Below are 20,269 nucleotides of genomic sequence, written 5' to 3'. Positions count from 1 at the left end.
CTGCAATGTAAAGGTGCATCTTAGCTATGGAGCAGTGCAGAGTAGTAGAAGATTGTGCTGAAACATGGCAGTGGTCCTCATGAGCCAGACCACCTTTTTGGAGGCGAGGATAGAAAGGAGGTAGAAGAGCCTAAGCACAGAGAATCAGAATGACAATTTTTGGTATCCTCTAGAGAGATGAGATGCATCCAGGGAAAGTTCTGAGGCTGTGAATAAAAATGAGCACTGATGCAGGCAGAAGAGACTTTAATGCAAATTGATTGTCCCAGGACTCTGTTCAAATAAACAGTTGACCAGTATCATTACAGTTTGTGACCAGTATCATTACAGTTCGTTAGGATGATCCACCAGTGATGGGAAGTGAGTACATCTATTTACCCACTTTCTAGAACTATAAATCTTTGAAGCACATTTATTTCTTTAACAACCTTTGCCTTTCAGCATTATATTATAAGTACTGAAGTTTTGGCACAGAAATGACTCTCAGCACAAATTGGAGAGTTATTATTCAGAGGCATAGAAATTTTCCTTAGAGTTCTGTAACCTTTGGTACTCAGCCTCTCCTTCTGACGTTCTCCCTATGCATGAGTCAGTCTYCTTGTTCTAATGCCTAGACCTTGGACCTTAGACAGCAGGAGACCACAGCGGATACCAAACTACCTTTCTGCATTCCTGATGTGTGAATGCTCTTTATGTTGCCTGTAACATGGACCAGATGGTTCTGTAAGGCAGTGCAGGTACTGCTTTGTAAATACAATGCCATTTGTGACTTTTAATGAAATAATTCAGCTAGATTAAAATTCATTCATGTTGGGTCCTATTATTATGCCACAAGAAGTTGTTACATATTCATAATCTGTTGCAGCAAACTAACCATCACTTTTAACAAAGCCGAAGCTACATGGAAAATAAAACGAATGTGTTTTATCCATGCATAAGACAAATCTCTTCTTGTTTTAAATGAGAAGAGTTTGTAGGGGATTTGGAAAGTTTGTGTTCTGCCATTACTTTTTTTTGTCTGCAGTAGAACAGAGAGATGCCCCAAAGTATAGACTACAGACTGCTTAGTTCAACTCCAGATAACAATCTCTGTGTCGGCACAGAGCTAAAGGTGTGTTGTTTTACCTTACTTCTTATTTTGCTAGCTTAAAATTACCTCAGATCTCCCCACTACATTTTAGTCCTGTCTGTATCCATCTGGAAATAATCACGCTCTGTTATCACTTAAATGGTAGGTCTACTTCATGAACAGCAATATTGACCCCTTGCTCAACATATAAAATCTGTTCTGTAGAATTGGATTTTAATGTATGCTTATGTGGGCCTTGTAAATCTATTTGCACATTATCTGGGAATTTATTCATGCCCAGCATATTTGTGGATGAAGTAGGGCTACTTAGAATTGATATCTCGGGATCTGTTCCAGTGGAAAGGACTGTGCTGCATATAATGATTTGTAGATCTGTTAGAATGAAACCTGAACATAAATTTCTGTCTAATTGAAAAGTAGTGATGTTTTTAATGAGCTATAAGTGAAAGCTGAGGTAAAATCTCTAAATGGGAAATCTTTTCATGAAATTTCTGATGCCGGCATGCCTGCCATCATGTGCAAATTAATTTTTCATAAAGACTTATTCTAGCTAGGGGAATTTTAGACTTGCAGCATGAAGGGAGAAGTTTGTTTCCTAAATATTTCTGGATTGACAGAGTCTCTAGTAAGAGAAGATTCTTTAGGCTGTGTAATTTGTATTGCAAAGCAGTGAGGATTGTATTCCCTTTAAGCATAATCTGCCTTGCTAAAGAGTCTTGGACTGAAAATCAGTGAAACAGTAAAAACTGTTGCAAATCAGATAGCATCTCTGAACTCTCATGAAATGCTACAGTTTGCTTTATTTTTCTTCAGCTTATTTTTAAGGTGATATTTTTTATATTAGCATAGGTAGTGTTACAAACATCTCATCATATTTCCCTGATAGTTGCTGGTGGCTACTGAGTCTCGTTTTGAAACATAGTTTGTCATGCTGTGAGATGTGTTAGCTTTTCAGCCTTGGAGCCTGATGGAATAGATAGATAGCCTTGCTTTTAAGTTAAACACTTAGGAGTTTATTGCACTGTTATGCAATGTATGGTGATTACAGCAGTAGAATCTGTGTGTTGATTTTTTGTGACAGATTTTTATATGAGAAATTAGTTTTGAGACTGTGTTACTGTGTAAAGCTCTGAATGTACCTGTATGCCTTATCATTGCTTTGTTCATATTTTGGGAATATCAAGTGACAAAGTCCCTGTGCTTTCTGCTCAGTGAAGCTGGTAACAATGTTGTTTAGCACAGCTCAAAATAACTACAGCTTAAAAAGACCCTATCTTTTTGAGAAGATAGGATGAGTTGTCTGCAACTATTCACAGGATGCTTAAACCACTTCATGACCATATGTGACAGGACAAGAGGCAACGGGCAGAAGTTGAACCACAGGTTCCCCCCCCCACCTCAATGTGAGGGGGAATTTCTTCACTGTGAGAGTGACAGAGCACTGGGACAGTTTGCCCAGAGAGACTGTGAAGTCTCCTTCTCTGGAGATCTTCAAGGCCTGCCTGGATGCAACTCTGTCTAACATGCTCTAGGTGACCCTGCAGAGCAGGGAGGTTGGACTAGATGATCTCCAGAGGTCCCTTCCAACCTTACTGATTCTATGATTCTATGTCCGAACTATGGAAGAAGAGCAGAAGGGGAGCTCCTAGGACTGAAATCACCCTATTCAGAGCTTTGTCTTGCTGTTGTTTTACAGTGAAGCTGCTCTTTCCTAACTGACAAGAGGATGGGGCAAATGGCAGCACTGAATCCTTGACCATGTACTTAAGGAAAGAATGGAGGGCTTTGATTTGTACTTGACAGCAGTACTAACAGCCTTTTAGTAATTAACTAGATGATGACAAGAGATGTGCCCTTAGCATGTCTCTCTGGAAGGTGAGCCCTCCTTTGGTTCTGTGGCTGAGACATCGCTCTGAACCGAGGGTCCACCAGCTGATACACTTGCCACCGAACTTGCAGCCTGGTGCATACGGATGACAGCAAACTAGACTTCTGGAAGTGGTCCTCCAGGGTTTTGTGCTATGTTCTGGTGCTGTATTCTGCCGCCTTAGGATTTCCAGGAATTTCAGTGATAAAAACAAATTGAATAAGAGAGAAATCAACATTTAGTTTCCCATGTAGTCCTTCTGCTAAATTCAATTTCTTTTTCCTTGGTGATGCTGCCACTTAATGACAAACGTTTTTGTTCATTTGTTCATATGTTTCCACCTGCCAGGTGGTGACTATTAGGGATACAAGAATTATTATACCCAACTCCTCTTCAGAGCTGTGTGCCTCCTGAGTAGCTGCCTGCCTCAAGCTGACAAGGTTTTTTGTGTTCTTGTGCTCCTCCCACTGTAAACCTCCCAAAATTGCTTGCTTCCAAATTCTGTTGAAAGTGTAGTCACAATTGGAAAGAAGCAAGAGCTTACATGGCTATATCCAGCCAGAGTGAATAGTGTTGCTGAACTGTAACACCTCCACGTAGGGGGCTGTAAYGTAAAGGAAACGTGACAGAATTGAAATTGTAACACTTAAAATTATAACCCCCACAAGCATTTCTCATTAAAAGCAGAAAATTCTGAATAATGCTGGGAGTGAAACATAGTGCTGAAACTTTTTTTCCCCCTCTTCCTTCTTCTGCCTCATACATAAGGTGACTTTTATCATACCTTTAAGGTCAGGATATAGCATTTTAATTGGAAGTTAAGGCTAAAATTAGAGCGGTCAAGAGGCTGAAGTGAAAAGACTGAAATGGTTTGAATGGTAGCGTGGATCAGTGGCTGTCGTATGAACTGAGTGGGTGGAAGGAAGGATGGTGGCTGCTGCATGCCTTTTGTGGATCTGATTCTGCCTTTCACCCTTCACTCTCTGTTGTATTAAATGCTTCTGTGAAGTAAATATCAGCTTATAGGAGACCATAATCACTGTGATCACATCATGCTTGTGATTCTTGCTTAGTGCAAGTCTTTGTTTAATATGACTTTTAAGATATTTATTCTTAAATATTGTAGAAATAACTGTCTGTTGTCCACTACAAGACTTGCTTTGTATTACTGACATACTTTTTCTCTGATTCCATTTATTATTTATTATAAATGTGTATTCAGAATAGGCATACTTCCAGTGAAAAACATGTTTTTATTAGCCTTGAAATTGGAAGGGATGGCATGRCAAGGATTTGTTTTCTTCCATTCAGTAAAGACATGCAGGTTTGTAAGTCTAAGCTACATCAACAAAAATGTAATTGTGGTCCGAGAAGTTGTAGAACTGGACAAAAAGCTGAGATGTATTTTCAAGTTMCTATCTGTACAGGACTATTTGCTTTATGGGAAAAATAAAAAAAGTAGTCCAACAGTGATTTATTAGGAAAGAGTGTAGATCATAGGAAAAGATATAATTTTTGGAATGATTAAATGTCTTTCTCCCCTCTCTTCTCTCAGGGGTACATTTGAATCACAAAGTCAAATTATCCAGTGGTTCTGTCAGATAACACGTGTGATTGAATTTCTGCCTGTTACTACTGCTCAAATAGTGAGAGGTGATCCTTAATCAATTGTGACACAAGGAGTACTAAATTAGGCTGCTGCTGTGTTTTGTAATAACTTTATATTTTAAATGAAGATGCTTTTTGGAGGAATGCTTTCAAGATTTGTGGGTATTTACATGGAAATCTCTATGATGATCACATTGCCTCGTTTCAAGGAGCAAYAAATGCTTTTACGGGAAGTATTTTGACCTGCTGTGACACGTGCAATAAACTGGATAGTGCACACTGTGGAACAGCATTGTTCATGAGTGGGAGCTCACCTACACTAGTTGGTTGATATACACCTTTCATTTCTCAGTTAAAGGAGTAGCATGACCTAATGTTCAGAGGGCAGAGGTGTTGTCTTAGATATTGAGCTCAATGATAGAGCCATATACCCCACAGATGGAAAAAGCTGAAAGGTTGTACAACATCCTATATAAAGGGGATCACATGTAATCCTGTTTGTCAAATATGAGATATGCTTTAGGATTGCATTATATCTAATCTATCAAGAGCAGAATATTAAGGYGATGCTTTTATGACTAACTTAATTATTTTTGTTTTTTGTTTTTCCCCCATACGTTTTCAGGAGATACAATTAGAACATGCAAAACAAGCTTTTGTGCAGCGAGACAACGCACAGGCTGGAAGAGTCACAGCTATGGACTTCAGGGACATTATGGTCACTATCCGGCCACATATGCTGACACCATTTGTAGAAGAATGTCTAGTAGCTGTGAGTAGCTCTTATAGCCTCAGTGAGAAAGACATGGGATAAATATGTGGGATTCCTTTTTTATGTACTTAACCGCTGTACATGGCACCTGGAATCCAGCTTATGGACACAGGTTTTTAAGTCTAGCACTAATTATCTGCGTGTATGAAACCTGATTCTTCTTACAGAATATGTATCCTCAAAGTTCCTGGTCTCCTGCGACAAAAGACTAAGCAGGTAGATGGACCTTAGTAATGGCCTACAACCTTGAGGTTTGCCTATGTCCAGTCATTCCTGTATAATAGACTGTGCTATATGTCAAAAGCCATTGCGTCCCACTTGAAAAGTCATTCTCAAATGACTTGCTAGGTAATGTCCATTCAGAACTCCTGAATGTAATTTCCAAAAACCTGGGACAGTGTTTGAGCTGGAAATRCTCTTGTCAGAGACAGATAATTAATATAGTGAACATTTAAAATTCTATTAGACTTTAGTTGTGGATACAGAATACAGTTTGTCACAGTATCGATTTCTTTCTCAAAGCATACTCTTTTCATAAAATTGTGCTTGGTTCAGTTTTCAGTGTAGCCCACTATGTATTTTTTTCCCCTCACTAATTTTGGGAGATGAGGAGATTCTTGGGAAACTTCAGACACAATATTACACAGAGATGGTATTTTCTCTGGTAATRCATCTGCAAATGTTTCTGAACCTTTTTTCTATCCCTTTCCCCTTTTCCTCTCTATTAGCTATTAAGGTATAGCAATCTGTGTTCTAGGGGCTTCCTTCCAAGTGACTTTTTGTGCTGGGCTTCTTGCATTAAATACTTTGAATTTATACGAATATATTCATACATTAAATGCTTTGAATTAATTCACCCTGGGTATTCTGTATGTTAACTTACAGTTGTTTTACTTTCATTGTATTTTTTTAGCTTGAAATGCATTTTATTATTTAGTTGACCACCTTTCTGATTTCTAGACCCTTTTGTGCTGTTTCTGTTGTCCGTTTAGTTGAATCTCTTTTTATTATCAGATGAACTTTTCTGCCTCATACCACAAAGAAAGTCTCTAGTTTTGACCTTTTAAAATATGAGAGATTTGTCTTTCATGAAGTGTTTCTCGCAAAGCATTGATTTCAACCTCTGCACAATAAGCCAAATTAAATATTACAATTCTGCAATGTGACTGAAGAAAAAAAAGATTGGTACCTTTGGTCTTGACCACATTTTTTTAACTTGGAAATGCTATTGTAGCAGCTCTTTCTAGGTAGTCCAGAATCTGGCCCTATCCAGGCTTAAAGAAGTCTTTTTTGCTTTGATTTGTAAGGAAGGATTCCAGGGAGATGTGTGAAGTGAGGAGAGCTGCAGCCTCTGGGCAGAATACTGGAAGGAGCTTGCACTGAAAAGGACACTCGTGGACTGATGATGATTTCTGATATCTTCCTCCTCTGTTCTCTCCCTAGTCTTGTTATCACCTTCCCTGGGTCATATACTCTCTCATAAAACATAGATAAGATTTTTCATTCTCTCTCAAATTCAATTACATTTTGGCATGCTTATATGTTGTTTTCAGAACTTTGCCAGATCATCTATCTTATACTTCAAATTAGGAAGTTGAACCAGTAGTTCTTCTATGTGCAAGCCCAGCACAACTTCAAAATAAAGGTTCAGGGTCAGTTCTTATTTGAGAGTGAATTACCATTCAGACCTTATTGTACCCATTTGATTCAGCTGCCTGATATAAGCCCGAAAGCTTACTGCTGGCTCTCCGCAACTTGAAATGCCTCTGAATTTAAATATTTCAGTTGACCTTTTTCAGAATATGTTTTGATTTTTGTTGAATTTTTTTTGTGTAGTAATATACTTTCCATGTAGAGGTAGATTTCCTTATTACTAGAAATAAGCCAAYTTATAAAACGTTTCCAACTGAAACAGTACTGAAACTTGAACTTTGTAAATTACTACTGGTTATGTTGTTATAATCCTGCATATGTATTTGTTTAGGTTTGTAGAGTGGGGAAAGTTTTACATTCTGGTCATGATTAGTTTCAGTAACATAATCTTTCATAGAGTCTTTTTTTTTGCATTTTTTTAAAAAAACAACCCTGTGCTACTGTCACTCTTACAAAGTAACATTGTTTCAAAACCTTTATATCAAGGTTTTCTTAATCTTGTAATGGTCTCCTTTCTCTTTTCTTCTTTTACTGTCTCTACTCTAGGCTGCTGGAGGTACCACTTCCCATCAGGTCAGCTTTTCCTATTTTAATGGATTTAATTCTCTCCTTAACAACATGGAGCTCATTAGAAAGATCTACAGTACTCTGGCTGGAAATAGAAAAGATGTGGAAGTCACTAAGGGTTAGTAGAAATGTTTGCAGTCTGGAAGTTTTGGGGAGCATTTTGTTAGGGTGAGTGGAGGGGAAGAACTCCTCTGTATGCTTTTAAATCAATAATGGTGGGGGGCAGGATGGGGAAAGCCTGCCTTGCTAGCACTGCTTGGTGCACCTTTCAGTTTTGTATACTCCTGTGGGAGTCCACCCTCCAGGTTTTTCATTTTGTTTTGATCAGAAGAAAAGTCCTAGTAAACTGGCAGTGGGGGCTGGGTGAGGAAAGTATGTAAAGATATTTAAAGGTTTAAAAAACTTCCTAGGACTCCTGCCAAATTGGCAGCCTATTAAAGTGACCTTCAAGGGTAGTTGAAGAATTCCATAAACTTGTATTGGCGACACAGTAAGCTGATCTACAAGCCTGGAACAAGATGTTATCTGCTCTATCTAACCRCTTTTATAGAGAATTCCCTGTGCAACGCCAAAGTTTCATTAATGTGGCCTATTGGGAGTATGCATGAGAAGTTCCACATCTCTGACTCCTGGGTTTTTTTTTTTTGTTTGCCTTTTTTTTTTCCTTCTGACCTGCAACTGATTGATACCGTATGTCAAATATCCTAAATCCTGCTGATAGCACTAAGCTTTAAGACCAGAGAGTTGCTCTTATTTGTATGATGGATATACCATTTAAAAGATCCATTTATATAGTGGCAGGAACTTCTGTTTTCCTTCCAACCCCCACCCTGCCAGTATCTTGTTTTTAAAACTAAAATATAAAGCAGCTCTTGGGTGCTCTGGAGTACTTATTTTGGTTTGATTAGTTTTTCTCTCTTCTGTATTTTTATTCTGTTGCAGAGGAGTTTGTTCTGGCAGCTCAGAAATTTGGTCAGGTTACGCCCATGGAGGTTGACATCTTGTTTCAATTAGCAGATTTATATGAGCCACGGGGGTAAGTAGAGAATTATCTATCTTCCCTCTTTCCTTTCGTCCTCCCSTCTTCTCGGAAGGCATGGGAGGTGGAGGTGGGGAGCAGAAGAGTGTGATGTATTGGTCAAACATACAGGTAACTTTTTGTGATCTGAAAACTCATCTCTAAGCAAACACTAAACTGAATTTTACATGAATTTTTCTCAGACGCATGACATTAGCTGACATTGAAAGAATTGCACCTTTGGAGGAAGGGACATTGCCCTACAATCTGGCTGAGGCTCAGAGGCAGGTAAGAAAAGGAGCTGATATGCTTTTATGTATTGTGTCCCGTACATTTCTAGTGCCAGATAAAAAGCCTGACTCTCTGCTGTTGCCATTTAGCTGAGTTGCCTTTTTCCTGAGGAATATCTCCTTGTTAGAATTTTCCTTTTAACCTGCATCATCTCCTCTCCACCTCTTCCCTATGCCCCTTTCTCTTGGGTTGCATTTTGAAAGGTTAAATGCAATTTACTTTGGAAGCATAAAAGAAAACATGTAGGAGTGTCATCCAACCATTCAGTAAATATTAGATGTATACCTAATTAATATGTTTATGTTTTCTGATTCTGTCACTCACTGTTCTTTCTAATGAAGAAAGAAGGCTTCCTGCTTTGAGTATGGATGTTAAATTCAGCATCCAGTCTATTAAATCGCAGACCTCTTTCTGGAAAGAAATGCATGTTCAAGGTTTCAAAGTATTATATGCTTTGTCTTATGTTGTGATGAATATCAAAACTGGAGAGATGAWGTCTAGTCTGCCATCACAGTTTCAGTAAAAGTATTAAGATTGTATGTGGAAGAAAGAAAGATGTTGACTTTCTCTCTATGATTTATAAGAAAATGAACTTTTTTTGTGTGTGAGACAAAAAGAGAACTCTTTAAATGTTAAAGCTTTGATTTTTTTAAAAAAATATTGTTTCAATATATAATTTTTTTTAAATGACACAACTTTCTATACAGATAGATTTAAAACTAATCCTCTCTCTGTCTCTCTGTCTCTCTCTATTTTAAGGCAGTCTTAACTTTGTGTCTTGTGGGACTAACTTTTTTTTTCCGCTCCGGGTCTGTGCAGAGACGCCAGTTTGACCACAATGAGTTGATGCAGGCTACATTTTTAGGACTAACAGGCCATGAGCCAGGCCTCCGTGTGTGTACACGCACCTCTCTTTTAGTACTCTTTCTTCTTCTTCTTCTCAATCCCCTACATGTGAACACCCCCACCATCACTCCAAGACAGTATCTAGGATGGTGGTTTTCTGTTTGTTTGAGTAGTGACTAAATGTTGACTATGTTGGGATGAATTTAAACGAGTTGGCTCCCCAAAACTGACCATCTATTCCTAGAAGACTCCTAAAGGAGTTAAAAGCATTAGAATTGGACTGAATATCAAGTAAAGTAAGTTACAATAGGTGGCAGTAAAATGTAGTCAAAAATGCAGTGGTGAAAGTAGCAGCTTCTTGAATTTTCTGCTTTAGGGCCACTGTCTTTGCTAGTTATTATTTATRTGATTTTAAGAGATTAGGAAATACATACCTGATTAAATCTTACCATCTATTCTGCTTATCTGTTCTGCATTTTCATTCCTCCATGAAATTCCTTTTCCTTTTCAGGAAATTTCAGGAAATTTTATCCCTTTTCTTGTTATATTCCTAAGCAGGAATATATTCCTGCAGTTATATTCCTAAGCTATTACAAAAGCGTTCTTAAGTACAGAAGTCTGAAGACCTCCCCAGAACTTCATCATCCTTTTTCTGTCATTAAGTAACAATTCTAATTCTGAAGAACTGCTGAAATTTATTTTTCATTAGGCAGAATCTAACACTCATAGACTGTGAGAAAAATGAAATTTTAAGAGTTCTTTATGAAACCTCACTGCCCTTCAGCTGGTACATGTGAACAGTGCTTGCATACATGTTTTGATAGCCTAAGAAGTAATAGGCCTACCTATTTTTTGTCCATAGTAGAAAGAAGTTCCAAATTGGAGTTGCTTTTAGTTGCAGAAAATAATGACCTACCTGCTTAGAGGTGTAATATGTGTGCTCTCGTACTCACATATTTGGGCCATTATTTGATTTTGAATATGTGTAATTGTGCTATAGCATCAGTTTTTCTTATCTTTTCTATTCCAGTTCTAAGAGGTTAATTATATGGCATTCAGAAATTGGTGGAAAAGAAATAATAATTAAAAACAAAATCCCTAGTGTATTCTGGGATTTTTTTTACAGGTATCTGAAAATACTTTCTTCTTACTTATATCCAGCTATCTGTCTGATTATGAGATATACTCCATTTAAATATGATGTTCTGATTATTTTTCCTTTTTGTTTTAAATCCTACCTTGACAGAAAGCTCCAGGCGATGTGTCTCGACCTATTCTCATCCAGGTTGCAGAGTCAGCATACAGGTTTGCCCTTGGTTCAATTGCTGGAGGTTAGTCATAGCTAAGCAAAAGATTATTCATCTTCACTGTTTGTGTTTTTCTTCTTTTATTCCCTATTTCTCCCTCTCCTGCTTTTCATTTAAGTGTGGAAGCCTTCTCAGTCTTTCCCTTGGAGTCGTATCTAAGGGATGGTATGRCTGTAAGATGGAATGGGAAGAGGTCATCCAGTCTACAGTGATTTTGCCTTTTATGAACAGTTGGCGTTTGCAGGTGTTGTTTCTACCTGATTTATCACAAAATCAGTGTAAGAAGAGAAAAGATTAATGAGGTAGGACCAGGAAGTAGTGCTTTTGATTAAAATTTTGAGAGATCGTTTAATGGATCCAGAATATGTTACAGACAAAAAGAGGCACATGATCATTGAGGTATAAAATGTAGAAGATGACTTTTGCAATTAAAGACCATTGAATGCAAAATTATATTTCTTATGTCCTTTTTTATGTTCTTTATTATATTTTCAATTTTTATTTGCAGCTGTTGGAGCCACTGCAGTCTACCCAATTGATCTGGTAAAAACTAGAATGCAAAACCAGAGATCTACAGGCTCTTTTGTGGGAGAACTTATGTACAAAAATAGCTTTGATTGCTTCAAGAAAGTGCTACGTTTTGAAGGTTTCTTTGGGCTTTATAGAGGTAAGTTTGGAAAAATGTCATATACTAATGGTAGGATACTAAGAAGAGTTCCGTGCCAATCTAGATTCCTAAGCCTATTTTGTTAGGACTTCAGTTTTGTCTGGTTTTTGCTTCTGCAGCTTTATTTGAACTCTCTTATATAGATTTCCATTCCTGTTTAGGTCAGGGGTTTTCAAACTTACTGATAATGCAAACCTCATTTTAAGAGAACATTTTTATGGGACCTTTTTGTCCTTATGCTCCCAATCTGCACAAGGGAAGTAATAGCAATTTCCTACAGCAGAAATACACTGTTAGTCAAATTCTGGTCTCTTTAACAGCCTTAGTACCAAGACTASTTTGTCCTATTTTGTTAGAAGTTAAAGTCATCTGTTTTTGATCTTTATTTTTCATCTCTGTTCTTTCTTGCCTGTTGTCTTCCTACTCAAAAGCAAAGAGATGGTGAATAGTTGGCTATCAACTAGATCTCCTTTGGTGGTATCTTTTGTGGCAAAGGTCTTTCTGAACCAATTCTATGTGCTTCACTGATCATTAGGAATTGTCAACTTTGTCAAGTTTTATATATACCTCTTCTTAGCTTGTTACTGTTGATTCAGTCAGAGATTATCTGGGAATCAGCTCACTTAGCTTTATGTACTTAAGTCACTCAATTTAGGAAGTTAATTGTTCCAAGTTCCATTTTTTTTAGTTGATAAAGACAGGCACCTTCCAAAAACGTACTTACTCTGCCCAGGATCTACATTATCCTAACTTCATGCGTCTTAAGTAAGTGCCTGCAGTTAGAAGGTGGCCCCCYTTTTTTTTTTCATTGCCCCAGTTATCAATGGCATCAGTGGTGCAAGATCAAGTAATGCAAAAGTAGTTCTAACGACTCATGCAGTACTGCATGAGATTCCATTTMTTTTCTGGCACAGAGATGCATTAATTTTCCAGTATCCTGATTTGTCGATATGCTCCTTGAGATCTCTTATCCCCATCTGGCATGCTCACTGAGGAGGATACTCACTTTATTATTTATTTCATTTTTTAGCGTGCTTGCTTAGAAGGTTTTTTAGATTTTTGAAATAAGAATACTGTAAAGACTGAACTTAATTTCTAAGAACAGTTTTATAGCAGTAATAGTGGTATTAGTGAGTATTACAGGAAAAGGTTAAACCTGAGTTAGGAAATAAGTATGGAGGATTTCAGTTAAACATGTTATGATATGACAAAGTTGTGTGCAGCTAAAAAAAATTAACAATTTTGTAAGACAAAGTGTTGAACAACCTTAACGGTAAGTATTGTGGTATACATACACTCTGTAATATACATTCTGAGTTACCAGAAGTAGAGTAAGTGGCTTCTTTACAATATATGAATTCTGTAATTATTTCAGCACTATTAGAGGTGAGAAAACTCTATTGTTAAATTCACTGAGTTTGGGGTTATTTTTTGAGTAATCTTGGTAATTTAATAGAGAGTATTGACATCATTTCCATTTTATAGGGATTTGTAGCAATCAGAATTGTAGAAAGTCTCAGTTATTGGATAGAGAATAAAATGTATCCCTTGCAATGTGTGCTGGTCTCTTCCATGATCCTGAAAGAAAAAAATGCAGAATTCCACAATTATCTGTTCCTGTCTTATTTAAACTTTGAATCACAGTGATTTTCCAACTGTAAAAAGCTTCATAAATGTCACAAAAGCGGATTAGCTCCATTTACTCATGTTTTTAGAGAGAATGGTCTGTCGTTGCCACATTTGAGGAGCTTTATGAGCCATCATCACCATAGCTTATCTTTCCATTCCCCATCTTCTTTACTACTGTTCAAGTTTCCAAAGAAGAGTGAAATATCAGATAGTTTTGTGGAGCTGAGCTCTAAATCCAAGGCAACAATATCATTTTTGGATTATATGAAAAAAATTGTATGGTGGCAAACCCCACCRTCATTTCAGAGCCAAATTGAGATCAGCATTTGAACAGATACTGTACTTAAAGAGCGGTCTGGTTCAACTTCTGTTTTTAAAGACTCAAATGGTCTTTAAAATGGCTCCTTAAAAACATGGAGCTTCCTGTGTACAGTTCTGCAAATTCAAACTGTTGCCAGATTTCTAGAGAGTTCACATTTGGAGAAAGTTGAGTAACGGAGTGCAAAATGAATGGTCTCAGTTAAGCTCTAGAGGACAAGAAGRTTTGAAAGGAACATATTCAGCCAATTTAATGCAAAAATGTTATAATGAGAGTTGTCTTATTCTAATATTAAATATTGAATTAGCTAAAGCAAACTATAGAGTATATAACTTTGTGCTGATAGTTAGCGACTGCTACTCCTTTTTGCTCCAATGTGTTCAGAGTTAAGTAAATGTTTTTYTTTACCGGAGAAGGGAGTAGTAATTGGTAGAGTTCTCCTAGTTTGCTGTATAGTGATGCAAAATCATTTGAAAAATGAGAGTAGAAGMATTTGGACTAGTGATCTCTGTCATGTTACACTACAAGAAAGCAAGCAGGATTTTTAAACCCTACTCTGGATTCAGCCATTTGAGAGGATATATTTAATACAAGCCACATATTTCCCATCCAGTGAAGTGAGATGATTTTTTTTCATCATTATTTTACTCCGAATTTGAAAAGGGCAAAACCACCACGTTATAAACCACCAATCTCAGATAAGGATAAATTACACCATCTTGTGGATATAAAGAGAGCACTAAATTTTGTTTAATGTGAACTGGGTCCTAAGGATAATCAGTATTTCCACTGAGAAGGCACGTTGATTTTAAAAATATGAACATAATAGAAACCTCTGTAGAATATGCATTGTTTGAATGTTTTGGCTAGATTCTTTTTTTTTTAAAGTGTACATCTTTAATTTTTTCATCTGCCTCTTTTTCAGCATGGCTTAGAAGAATGCTCATCTCATATATCTACAACTTACTGTTGTGGCTATATTTGTAACCTGAAATGTGTATTTTGAAACACTTGCACATACATATATATACAAAACTAAGAAAATTTTCAAGGCTATAATCTGTCAACATCTCTTCCAACTGAAGGAGGAGTCRCTTACATTTCTTAATGTTATTTTTCTATTAAGACCACCTAATGAATCACAGACAATCTTAGGCAGTGCATCTAGTAGCGATCATCTCACCTATACTTGATGAAAATTCCATGGGGAAATCAAATCCAGAGATAGAATGTAGCTCATTAAAATGTTCACTAGCCATACATTTGAGTTAATTCCAGATGACCTAGAGAATGAAAAAGACAGAAGAGATACAGTGGGAGACTTTGTTGTTTTTGATCATTAACTTTTAAGGATCTTGTTAGTTCTAATGTGTCAGGTGGTGTTTGTAGCACCGCAATGCCTCCAGATGCCTTCCTGACTTACATATGTATTTTTTAGCTATTCATTTGTCATCCAACTTCGTTATTACTGATGGACTCCCATGATAATGATACAACAAAACCATGGTAGAAACTGTCCCCTGGAAGTACGCAGTGAAGTACCATTTTGTGGAATGGAAGTATTATCCGACTGTTGTCTCAAAGTTCTGTCAACACANAAAAAAAAAAAAATGCCTCCATGCACACTGTGCTTGAGTGGAAACTGGTGCTTTCTAATCCATTTTCTTATATAAATCCTGTAATATAAAATTTGGCAGTATTCTGTTACCACCTTTCTATTGTATGTCTCACTGGTTTCAAATGTTTTATCTAAACTGAGCCATAACTCCTTCAAGGCTTTTTGAATATTAAAGGAAAGCATGTCTGTAACACGGTGTGAAACCAAAGTTTGATCACTTCTGGAAGCCTGAAAAAATACTTTTGCCAAATAAGACTTTTTATGTAATGCCATCACCACAACTGGGCTGGATGAGCTATTGCCTGTATATTCAAAACAGTAATAGGCAGTTTTTGGAAGGTCTCAAACTCTGAATGCAGTTTTCAGTGCTCTCTTTCACATACTCCTTCACCCTTCCACGGAGGCATTCCACAWACTATGTATGTGTCAGATAATGCATTGAAAAGTTTAAGATGTCTGTAAATGGTATGTGGTAATTACTACTAGAGCGCCTTGGAAATATAAATTGGGTTTTATATTATATACTATACTAATAGGCCACCTATGTGCAAAATATTATTCTATAGTGTTATAAGAAGCATACAGTTTTAAAACACCGTCAAACTTTTCTAAGCCTGTCCCACCTGTGTGAATGGATCACATTGCTGAGTTGCTGACACACAGTAATACTGAAATATTCTTCAGGGAAAATGGCATTGTCATGTGTGTCCCATGACGTGTTTCCTCTCTTCCAAAACTTACCTTCTTTAGAAAGCTCAGAAATCTTTCCACAGTGTTTAGGTGTTCCCATCTACAGGACAAAGAAAAGGGAATATAGCTTTGATAATCGTAACATGTAGAATGAACAAATACCGCTTTCAAATTACTTTATTATTTAGGTAAGAGTACAAAAGAAGAGTCCGTCTACCTTCCCAGGCAGCTGGCCTAGAGACAGGAGGTCTAGCTGGTAACTGGCAAGGCTATAAAATACAGAGTTAAAATTAATACTGCTTTTTTAAAAGCTGTGTATGCMTAATACTTACAAGTGTGAAGGGGGAGAAGGAGAAGGGTTTTTTAAAAGCTTGTACCTATTCCATTTAAACTTTCTCTTCCACATTGAAATTATGTGGAAAACTTTGAGTAAAAACAGTCCCATTCAGATTTGAGTGAAAAAGGAAAGGAGCAGATGGGAAGAAATAACTTGTGTAAGGATAAACATGTTTTTCTTAAGATTTTACAAGTGCCTTTACAAATGCGGAGTCTTAGGAATTGAAACATGAAAAATGATAAAAAGCACATCTTCATATCTGTGAAATGAAAATCCATTTGATTTGTCCTGCCTATGATTGATCCAAAAAAGGAGATTTATATATGTCTCCACTTGGGGTATTTTTATAATTTTATATTTTAATATTTTAGAAAGTATGGTTTTCTGTAATTTATTTGATATGATGCAACTCAGCAGTTATGTTACATATCGCTTAGATGTAATATACATATATATTATTTTAAAGTTAATGATCTCCCAGTTCTTGTAGAATTATACATCTGTTTACAGACCTGCTCTAAATCTACTAGAGTCAGTGAGAAAATTTCCACTGAGAACAGTAGGTGTGGGATTGGGTACTATGTTTGTAAAATAAATGGATTTTTTTTTAATCGATGAAGATTAAAAAAATTATATTAATTATATTATWATAATATTAATATAATAATTAAAATTATTATATTAATGTCTATCTAAGGCCATATATGTTCCTCAGAAAGATGTAAATTTAGACTGGCAGAACATTTGCATCATAACAATTACAAAGAGAATCTGGTCTGTTTAAGGCTAAACTGTAAAAATTTACTGTATATCCTTGTCTTTTCTTCATAGTGCTGTGGAAAATGTGGTATATTCTGACTGTCTTAATGCTTTTGCATTAAAGTCTGAAAGCAAGTTGCCTATGCAGTTAGAACTAATTCAGAAATTCAGAATTTGAAATTTCATTTACTCTGCAAAATCTTTTTTTTTTGAGCAACTTTGCATGTGAATTTAGCGTTACTGTATTCTTTGGTTTGAATATTCAGTCATATGACCATACTTTAACATAGCTGTCTTCTGTAAGCGTAAGCTAGGTGTATGTGTACCTCAGCAGTACATGCAGTGAATTACTCCTTTTGACATTTGAAAAATAAAAATGTTAAGGCAAGTGCAAAAATTTTAAGAGGTGTAAATAAATATATCTGGCTTTTCTGAAACCAGAAGCCAAAAGCCACTGTTCTTTTCCTTACTGTGAAAGCGAGCAGTAACCAGAAGAGCTGATGGACGGTAGCAGAACGAACCATCGCACTAATCCAGTGCACAAACATTTTTCTCTTTGTTATTCTGACATTTAAATCTTTGGGAAAATGTGTTTCAGTAAGTGAGCTCTTAGATGTGGAGCTGCAGTTGTTGTCTCTTTCCCCAAGAATAAAAACGTGGAGAATTGCAAACATCAGTCTTTGTAGAAAGACTGTTTGGGTTACTAAAATGAAGGGGGCCAGCTCCAGGAACTCTTGCCTATGGGACTGTTTCCTGTACATCTGAATGGTACTCTGATTTTATTCTCCAGAAGAACGCTTGCAATACCATTTTAGCCCCAGGCCCCTTCAGTAAGTTCTACATACTTTTAAGTTGTGTCATCTAAAAATTTCCAAAATACAGACTGTTCACTCTAAGCCAACAAAGGCCGTAGTCAGAAATTCCCACTTACAGCTCTAGAATGCATCACTTTTAATAAAATACGAAATTACATGTATGGGAAGATAATGGCATAACTTCCTTTGTTTTAAGAACTGATGAGCTAGCTGGTTTTAAGAACTGGTGAGCTAGAGAATGCTCAAGAATGCAGTCATATATATTTGAATGTTTTGCATTTTTATTTTTTACTATTATTATTCCTATCCGCTTGGGTCCTGCCATCTAATGCTGTTGTTTTTGCCAGAAAAACACACTACCATCCTGATTTTTTAAATGGGTACATCTTGTTTTTCACAAAATTAATTAGTAAATCTTAATTTTTGTGGGAAGATACACACAAAATGTGCAAGATGTTAGTGTAGAACARGATACTGAAGCGTAGTTGGTAAATCTGTTTTGGTGTTAAAACGTAAAGTAATCTAATCACTGATTTCTAAAAAGTTGAAGTAACATACTAAAATACATATAGGAAGTTACTGAGACTTGAAATGGCAGCACAAAGTTTGTTCTCGAAGTGGAATGTTTAAGTACTCTCATTACATATAATAACACAAAATTGCCGTAAAAATTGCCCCTGTTTCTAGGTGGTGATCTCCACATATAGTTGTTGATTTGTTTAGTTGATACGAAGTTACTTGATGCATTGAACTTTCTCTTTCCGTGTTACAGGTCTGTTACCACAGTTATTAGGAGTAGCACCAGAGAAGGCCATAAAACTTACTGTAAGTTCGAGTGTGGATTGCTTTTACATTTCTCCACATTTTTATATGACTAATTCCGATTAGAACATTTGGGATTTTTATCCTTAACATGTCAGAAACACGGCAGAGTGCTTTCCGGGGTTTTTGTTTGATACGAACTTAATTGCAAAAGCACAGAGCAACTGTTCGTATCTCACTTTGGGACATTACAAGTGGCATAGCAGTCGCATGCTTGCATTTATTTTTGAAGAATCAGAGAGAAAACTCTTACTTCTGGACTTTTTCCAAAAGTAACAAGTCATAGGCTACTTGTTCAGCTCATCTACCTCTTTGCAAGTAGCACAGGCCTTCGGTTTTACTTCTTGGCAAAAAGTGGTAAGTATTTATTGGGTTTGTGGGGGCTTTGTTTTTGTATCTGCATGTGGTTCCTGGATTTTCAGTTCTAACGCTACAAGATATAAAATGATCATATATTTATTTGGAGCTGTATTTAAATCTACAAATTTAATAAACATTTCCAAAACCTTTAATGTTCTGATCAAATTTCAAATGATTATTTTATTGTTATTTAAGTCAGTGATTTATTGTTATTTAAGTCAGTGGTTGTTATCTGTTTATTTTTTCAATAATTCCTAATTGGATTCTCTAATGCTCCAAATCTGTTGAAAAGAAAAACACAATCGTCTTTACAATATTTCATATACAACCAAAGATTTATTTCATAACTTTARCTTGGTAGCTTCCTGTCAGGCCCATTACCAATAGCCAGTATTTCAGCTGCACAGAAGGTGCAGCCGATGAGTCTTTTCTCCATCCTTYTAATTTATCAGTTTTCTTTTCTTTTTTTTTTTTTTTAAGGTTAATGATTTTGTGAGAGATAAGTTTATGACTAAAGATGGCTTTGTCCCCTTGGCTGCAGAAATTCTTGCTGGTGGCTGCGTAAGTATCTTTAATTTCCTTCACATGAGATCTGTGAAAGTACAGTGTGTAAGATTAACTATGTGGACTAAGGCTTCTGTTTAACCACAGATCCAGTGCAAGAGCAGCCTCTACTAGAGCATCTCAGTTCTTTCCTAGATAGGCCAGCCRTTCTTGATGAAAGGGTAAATGTTTCTGTGCATCGTGCCTTTCAACTGCTTTATATAATTCTCATGGCATAGTGTTTGTTTTCTTAATAAATAATGTATCTTTGTTAATGTTGGCTGTAGCTTGTGGCCTAAATAGGATTCGTGCTAACCTTTCTGGAAGTTAATAATTAGTTACTACATTGTGGCACCCACTCTGCCACGTCACTTCTTTTCTGATGTGTTATTGCACCCACTAATTTCACTTTTTGCAGTGATATTGGCTTTTTGAAATGGCAAAAACTACTCATGCTTCCTTGAGTTCATAGCAGACGTAGGCTGTGTAATGTTAACTCGGTACATAATGCATTCCTGAATGTAGGCTGCATTTAAAACCCACCAAGTTTTTAAGATTGTTTTCCCTGCACAAGGTAGTATCTTAATGAACCACTGGTGTTTTACTAGGCAATGATATTTCACATTTTGGTCTGGTTCTGTGTGTTCGTATTACAGCTTGCTTTATCTGGTGTATTGATTTTGTTCAAGCA

The 20,269-nt window shown here is 36.5% G+C and overlaps 1 protein-coding gene across 1 annotated transcript in view; it reads left to right on the top strand.

The window, feature by feature from the left end:
- Positions 1-20,269, top strand: part of SLC25A13 (solute carrier family 25 member 13) — a 97,334-nt gene that overhangs the window by 47,842 nt on the left and 29,223 nt on the right. Inside the window, exons 7-14 of the mRNA XM_085310570.1 lie at positions 5,191-5,337; positions 7,537-7,675; positions 8,500-8,593; positions 8,779-8,863; positions 10,959-11,043; positions 11,528-11,686; positions 18,626-18,678; positions 19,516-19,596. Of these exons, the coding sequence (XP_085166696.1) occupies positions 5,191-5,337; positions 7,537-7,675; positions 8,500-8,593; positions 8,779-8,863; positions 10,959-11,043; positions 11,528-11,686; positions 18,626-18,678; positions 19,516-19,596 (843 nt within the window). The remainder of the gene's footprint in view (positions 1-5,190; positions 5,338-7,536; positions 7,676-8,499; positions 8,594-8,778; positions 8,864-10,958; positions 11,044-11,527; positions 11,687-18,625; positions 18,679-19,515; positions 19,597-20,269) is intronic.

This window comes from Rhea americana, unplaced genomic scaffold, assembly GCF_003343005.1.
Source record: "Rhea americana isolate MKP2758 unplaced genomic scaffold, rheAme1 scaffold_32, whole genome shotgun sequence".
NCBI lineage: Eukaryota > Metazoa > Chordata > Aves > Rheiformes > Rheidae > Rhea > Rhea americana.
Note: the sequence above shows the minus strand (reverse complement) of the source record. Positions and strands in the feature narration are given on the sequence as shown.